Source organism: Eriocheir sinensis, chromosome 36 (assembly GCF_024679095.1).
Source record: "Eriocheir sinensis breed Jianghai 21 chromosome 36, ASM2467909v1, whole genome shotgun sequence".
NCBI lineage: Eukaryota > Metazoa > Arthropoda > Malacostraca > Decapoda > Varunidae > Eriocheir > Eriocheir sinensis.
In genome coordinates, this window is record NC_066544.1 from 1332192 (window position 1) to 1339626 (window position 7435).

The window sequence follows — 7435 nt, forward strand, 5'->3', positions numbered from 1 at the left end:
AATAATAATAATAATAATAATAATAATAATAATAATAATAATAATAATAATAATAATAAAAATAATAATAATAATAATAATAATAATAATAATAATAATAATAATAATAATAATAATAATAATAATAATAATAACAGTAATAATAACAGTAGCAGTAGTATGAACATAAGATAACTACTATTTGTGTCTGTTGCTGCTGTTGGTCTTATTCCTGCTTACTAACGTTCTTGTTTATCCTCTCCAGCATATACCTTTTTATTGTGTCGTTTATATTTTATACACATCCATTTTCTTCCATTTGGTTAGATACACTTTCAACCCCTACTCCTAAAATATCTTCCCTCCATACATTAGCATCCCTCAGAGAAACGCATTTTGAAACTTGAGTCTTCTCTTCTCCCTTCACCTCTGTTTTTACATCTCTTTCACTTTCCCCAACCTTTTATTATTTTGCCTTTCAAGGACATGGATTCCAACATTTTCCATCCTATATACCTGAGCTGTTTTTTACAACATTTCTTTCCATATTTACTGCAACTTTATCTACTCCTATTCATTCTTCAGAATCTAATATATGTTAGTGGATCACAGTTACAGCATTTAAAGATAAATAATGTTATTTGCTTATAATTATTTGCTGGCTGTAGTTTTGTTTATATTCATTTACTTTCCTTACATATACAGTTTTTTTCATAAAATGGTCCATAATGTATATTATTCTTTTACTTATTTTTTCTAGACTTTTTCGACTTTATTATATTCCCTACTTGGTCAAACTATTCTCTACTTCTATGTCCACTGTAACACTATGAGGGAAGTGCATCATGTAATGGCGATGGTAAATGCTTTCGTTTCCTGTTATTATTTTTCTATTCGTCTTTGTCGACACTACACTGAAGTACACTGTGAGCAAGTGTATTATGCATGTGCAGGTGCCGGGAAATGTTTGTACTGGCGTAACTTTTGGGGTGTTTTTGGTATTCAGTACAGCGGTAAAAATGTTACGGTCAATGGGTGTCAGTGCGGAGTAGGAGGAGTACAATGACATGGAAAAGAGCCATGACGAAGAAGAATGAAAGAATGGAAGAGGACGAGGAAGAAAAGATGTAGGAAGAGGAGGGCGAGGAGGTCGAGATGAACTCAGGTAAAGAGGTAGTTGAAAAAAAATCACAATTGCTTTTTTATATCATCTACTGTTCTACCTTCCTGTTAGAATGTCACGTTTCTCATCTTGAATGAGTTTTCTCATGTATGGGATCAAACTTCAATTACTTGTCATGTGGGCACTATCAATAAGGAGGGAAAAATTGTAACCAGTAATAAAATATAAATTTATTATTTAAGTATATATTCTGAACACGTGATTTGGTTTATCCCACATAAATTAAACAATATGATGTGGCCATACATTACTTTCCATATCCATAGCCACCACCGTATCCACCATATCCACCGCCATAACCACCATATCCACCACCATAACCACCGTATCCGCCACCATAGCCTCCACCGAAGCCACCGCCATATCCACCGCCATAGCCGCCATAACCACCATATCCACCATAACCTCGGTAAATATTGTAGTTAATGCGAGCTACGCCACCAACACCGTAGCCTCCGTGTCCGTAGCCGCCATAACCGCCACCATAACCACCGTAGCCGCCATAGCCGCCGCCGTAACCGCCTCCAAAGCCGCCGCCAAAGCCGCCGATGCCCCCGTAGCCGCCAGCCTGAGCCACGGCGGCGAGGATGGCCACACACACGAGCACCAGCAGGGACCTCTGCACACACACAACAGAGGAAGGGATAGAGTTGTGGCATTCCCTTTAACAAGTTAATAAGCTACAAATGGAGTAGTATAATTTTACCATTAAATGAGAGATTAGCTGTGGAACATCAACAACAACAAGAAAGTAATAAATAAATATGCAAAGAGGTTGTTCCTGTAGAGATATTTAAAAATGGAGATTATCATTTTCGTTATATTGGGGTCCTTATACTCCCTTCTCTAAAGTGTTTGATCAAGGTTTGGAAAGGAGGAATTACTGAGGAAGAAAGATAACTTTAGTTATTTAAAGGAACAAAACCTGTAACTAAATAAACAAGTGAACGTCGGGAGAGAGAGCAAGCTGAATATATATATATATATATATATATATATATATATATATATATATATATATATATATATATATATATATATATATATATATATATATATATATATTTTTTTTTTTTATGGAAACGGCCAGTAACTGAGCCACAGTGTACTCTAGGCCCAAAACATACAAATTCATCTAAACTGGCCTACTGATGACCATTAGCATAACACTTGAATTGTTTCCTTATAGACGAAGACGAGAATGTGCTGAAATAATTAAAAAAACGACAAAAATAGAACAAAAAAAATATCCCCATAAAATTAATACAAAATTTACTTCAAGTACCCCACTCATATTCACGCGATTTTGTTTTAACTATCATGTTTATCCCTTTCGGTATTTCGCTCATCTCATAGTTTAAGATCTCACGACTTTACCATGGCGATGTGTTGGAGAGGGAGTAAAGGAATGAGTTCTGCTAGACAATGTTGTCTTATATACAATGAACGGCTTTCATGCCACGCCCCGGACACGCCTTGCCACGCCTACACCTGGCCTCCGATGTGCCCAGATAACAATGGATTAATCGCATAAGGAAATAAACACTTACACACACACACACACACACACACACACCACCACCTCACCTCCCCCCCCAGCACCCCCAGACCCTCTATACCCCTTTCATATTGTACATTTTCCTTTTTTTTCTATTATATCTCAAAATTGTATTTTTAACGTGTATATTTTCAGCTTTACAGCTGGAATCACTTAATTAACCGTTTATTATTATTATTATTATTATTATTATTATTATTATTATTATTACACACACACACACACACACTCACACACAAGAAAGTATAGTCATTAGTAATTATCATTCTCAGAGTATTGCATTAATACAAAGAGTAATTGACCAGTGTGTGTGTGTGTGTGTGTGTGTGTGTGTGTGTGTGTGTTAATGTATATGCATCATTTCCTCAATATTATTTTTCATTCTGCCTAGCATCTTTGGTGATATAAAGAATTTTCTATAGGATGAAGCACATACTTCTGCCCAAACTCCACGCTAACTAAAGCTCAGCTCGTTAAGCTAACACAAAGAGGAAATGACAATAAACAAACCGACATCTGTAGTTATAGGTAATTGTGTCTTGCTTGAACAAAAAAAGCGACCAGAAATAATGTTGATGACATCTTTCCGCAGGTAAGACACTGAGATTATTCCAGCGTGACATAACACAAAGCTATGCACATGAATGTTTTTCCGTCAGTCTGAATGACTCTCTCCGCAGGCGTTGGCTAAAAGTAATTGCATCATAGTAACCATAATGGCAAGTCATGTCATTATTATTATTATTATTATTATTATTATTATTATTATTATTATTATTATCATTATCATTATTATTATTATTATTATTATTATTATTATTATTATTATTATTGTCATTATTATTAATATTGTTGTTATCAATAATATTATCATAATTGTTGTTATTATTATTATTATTATTATTATTATTATTATTATTATTATTATTATTATTATTATTATTATTATTATCATTATTATTATTATTATTATTATTATTATTATTATTATTATTATTATTATTATTATTATTATTATTATTATTATCATTATTATTATTATTATTATTATTATTATTATTATTATTATTATTATTATTATTATTATTATTATTATTATTATTATTATTATTATTATTATTATTATTATTATTATTATTATTATTATTATTATTATTATTATTATTATTATTATTATTATTATTATTATTATTATTATTATTATTATTATTATTATTATTATTATTATTATTATTATTATTATTATTATTATTATTATTATTATTATTATTATTATTATTATTATTATTATTATTATTATTATTATTATTATTATTATTATTATTATTATTATTATTATTATTATTATTATTATTATTATTATTATTATTATTATTATTATTATTATTATTATTATTATTATTATTATTATTATTATTATTATTATTATTATTATTATTATTATTATTATTATTATTATTATTATTATTATTATTATTATTATTATTATTAGTATTATTATTATTATTATTATTATTATTATTATTATTATTATTATTATTATTATTATTATTATTATTATTATTATTATTATTATTATTATTATTATTATTATTATTATTTATTATTATTATTATTATTATTATTATTATTATTATTATTATTATTATTATTAGTAGTAGTAGTAGTAGTAGTAGTAGTAGTAGTAGTAGTAGTAGTAGTAGTAGTAGTAGTAGTAGTAGTAGCAGTGGTAGTTTTAGTAGTAGTAGTACTAGTAATAGTCGTCGTTGTCGTCCTTGTCGTCGTCGTCGTCGTAGTGGTACAAGTGGAAGTAGAAGTAGTAGTAGTAGTAGTAGTAGTAGTAGTAGTAGTAGTAGTAATAGTAATAGTAGTAGTAGCAGTAGTAAGAGTAAGAGTAGTGAGTTTTAGAGTCACCAGCTGGTGAAGATACTACACCAGCTGGTGACTCTAAAACTCAATAACTAACAACCCAGCAAGAAACACAGCAGCACGGGCAATACCTGTAACAATGGCAACAATAGCAAGTATAACGGACACCCATGATCCAACGTAACAAAGAACCAAAAGAGGAGGTTTATAATAATCTGAAAGGCCTGCCTCCAACCCCCCACCCTGTTATTCTTCATCCCCACTCTTTGCTCCCACTTCCACCTCCGGCAGTTCTCACACCCGCCGTTCCAACTTTCCCATCCACCTGCTGCCTCAGGAAACACGCACCTAAAAAACACAGCCTTCTCTCTCAATCATTCCAGAAACCAGCATCCCATCACTCGCGCTCCTAAACTTATATCATAACCCTAATCCCCTGAACCTCCCCTACTACTTCTCCCTGTCTTCCTTCACAACCCAAATAATACCTGCCAACATCGCCTCAATACATCGTGCCGTAAACGATCATATGACCACTTAAGGGCAGGTGGCAAGCATATAAGGTTAATAAAGGTCAAAATATTATTCTATAACTTCTTAAGTACTCTTTTTTAGTATAAAATATACTAACTAACTAACTAACGGTGATTATACGCCTGGAGGCGAATCGCCTCACTCATCCGCCGCCTCCATTCCCAATGGTCCCTTCGAGCAAGCCCCCATGCATCCTCTCTTCCCATCTCAATAAAAATATTGGTTAGAAAATTTTAGAATGTTGGCAGCAGCAACGAAAGACACAGGTGTGGACCCAAACCATGGAGCGACCATAGGTATCTCTTATCTACTCGCATATCATGTCATATATCCACTGGCAACTTTGTTCCCTCACTAGAGCAGAGTAAAAAGGTGGAGTACTAACAAGTAATATGAAGGATGTCTGTCCACGTTTCCTTCCGTGTTTCTGTGTTTTAAATGTCTCTTCTTCCTCTACTATTCCATTGTGTTATAGCGTAAGTATGCCTCCGAAGACGAGAGTCTGCAGATCTAAACATTTAAGGAACTTAAAATAGATTGAAGAAGAAAGCTGAGGAAGTAAGTCAGCATGTGACTGCTTCCACAAACACGTCATAAGTTGACCCAAAGCCCTGTTATCGCTCTCGCTCCCATCCCAACACTTAATACTTCCCCTTAACTTTCCTCTGCTTGTGCTGCACCGTCAGCTACAGAGGCCAATCTAGACATTAATGGTGAGTTTGCTGTAGCTAAAAGCGAACATTGCTGCATTATAGTAGAAGAAAAGAGCTAGATGACGTTTATGAATTCATGTGTAGCTTGTAGACAGTGCTGGAAGTCTATGAAAGTGAAAGTGGCAGGTGAGCTTGGGAAGCCTAAAAGTATAAGTGAAGTCCAGCAATGTGAACCCCATCAGTGCCGGCAAAGGTGTGAAGGCAAAAGGACTGGTTACAAAGCAAGGAAAATATTTTTTCTATACTATTTTTTATCAGTTTATACGAAGTTAAGTTAAAAGACTTTTAGTGTTTTGCCACCTTTTATTCATTAGTAACATTAGTGAAATTAAAAAAATCGCGGACTTAACCACAAGCGAGACACAATCGATTGAAACTTTGAAGCCCTGCAACTCAAAAAAAAAAAAAAAAAGTATACTTCACACGTTTTCTAGTCCAGTATTTTTATTTTTTTTATTTTTACGTCGCGGCCTATTGTGCCGGTAGGCCTCTTCCCGGTGGGACCTGATGGTCGGCCCAAGGCTTCTTCCCGGGTTCTGGCGCAGGCGAGTGTTTATAGTCGCGCCATCTTGTGTTGGCTCAAGCTGCCCCCCGGAACTCATCTTTGAGCCTCTCTTTGGAGAGGTTATCTAGAGCCCAGGTTGACGGGTGGTCTTCAGGCAAGCATGTGTGTAGTCTTAGGCCACTCGGCGGTGACTGAAAAACCTCAGCTGCGCGGCGGCCAGGATTCGAACCCGCGTCCCTCCTGGAGTGCAGGGGAGTGCAACACAATGAAAATGCGAATTCATAGCATGTTTCACATAATTGTTGGAGTGATAATGAGGCCGTAAGAACGATCAGTGACCTGACCTAAACTGTCCTGAATTGAAAGAAACAAAAATGCAAGTCATCTGTGAAGTTTGAAGTCTTATCTTTTTATAGTTTTTGTGTGTGATTTTCCCGAAAGTGTTAACCATCCCCTTAAAATACAAAAAAGCGTAATGGATAATGAGGAGACGGTGGCCGTTAAGTCAGCGTGCTGGCGTGGTGATCCCGTGGACCCAGGTTCGAGTCCCACCGAAACACGCTGATTTTTCAAAAAGTCGCATAGTGGTGGAAGATCACCCATATGCTGCTCAGATCTTCAATCAACCCTAACTTCAACGACTTCGTTGTAGTGGAGTAACGTGGGGCAACATGGGCCAAGTAAGAGTCATATATCACGGTAGCTATTATAAATAAAATTGCATGCGCCACTATCGGGCTGGAGCCGTTCAAAAGGTTCCTCAAAAGAGCCTACCGGCGCTACAGGAAGCACCTAAAAAAAAATAATAATCAGTATTACTCTGCAGAATTTTGTACTCTTTAGCGTCGTTTCAAAAATAATTCTTACGCATGTAAAAAAAAAAATGGATTGGATTTATATTTATCCGTATTGGGCATGTAATGAGCATCAGAGTAAAAATATAACATTCCAAGTGTATTTGTGTGTGTGTGTGTGTGTGTGTGTGTGTTCACCTTGTCTCCTGCCAGCACTCTCCCGGAGAACTATAACGCTCCATAGCTGCTCGCTGGCCAAATTATTGGTTTTGCTGTGACTTCACACACAAAATATCGCAT

General features: G+C 34.6%; 1 protein-coding gene across 1 annotated transcript; it reads right to left on the reverse strand.

Annotated features, from left to right (window-relative positions):
- Positions 1 to 1319: 1319 nt before the first annotated feature.
- LOC127008008 (neuropeptide-like protein 31) lies at positions 1320 to 7435 on the reverse strand. Its single transcript, XM_050879548.1, has 2 exons — positions 7422 to 7435; positions 1320 to 1779 (listed from the first exon to the last, which is right to left on the reverse strand). Exons 1-2 carry the CDS (start codon positions 7433 to 7435, stop codon positions 1410 to 1412), a joined length of 384 nt encoding a protein of 127 aa, XP_050735505.1. The 3' UTR covers positions 1320 to 1409.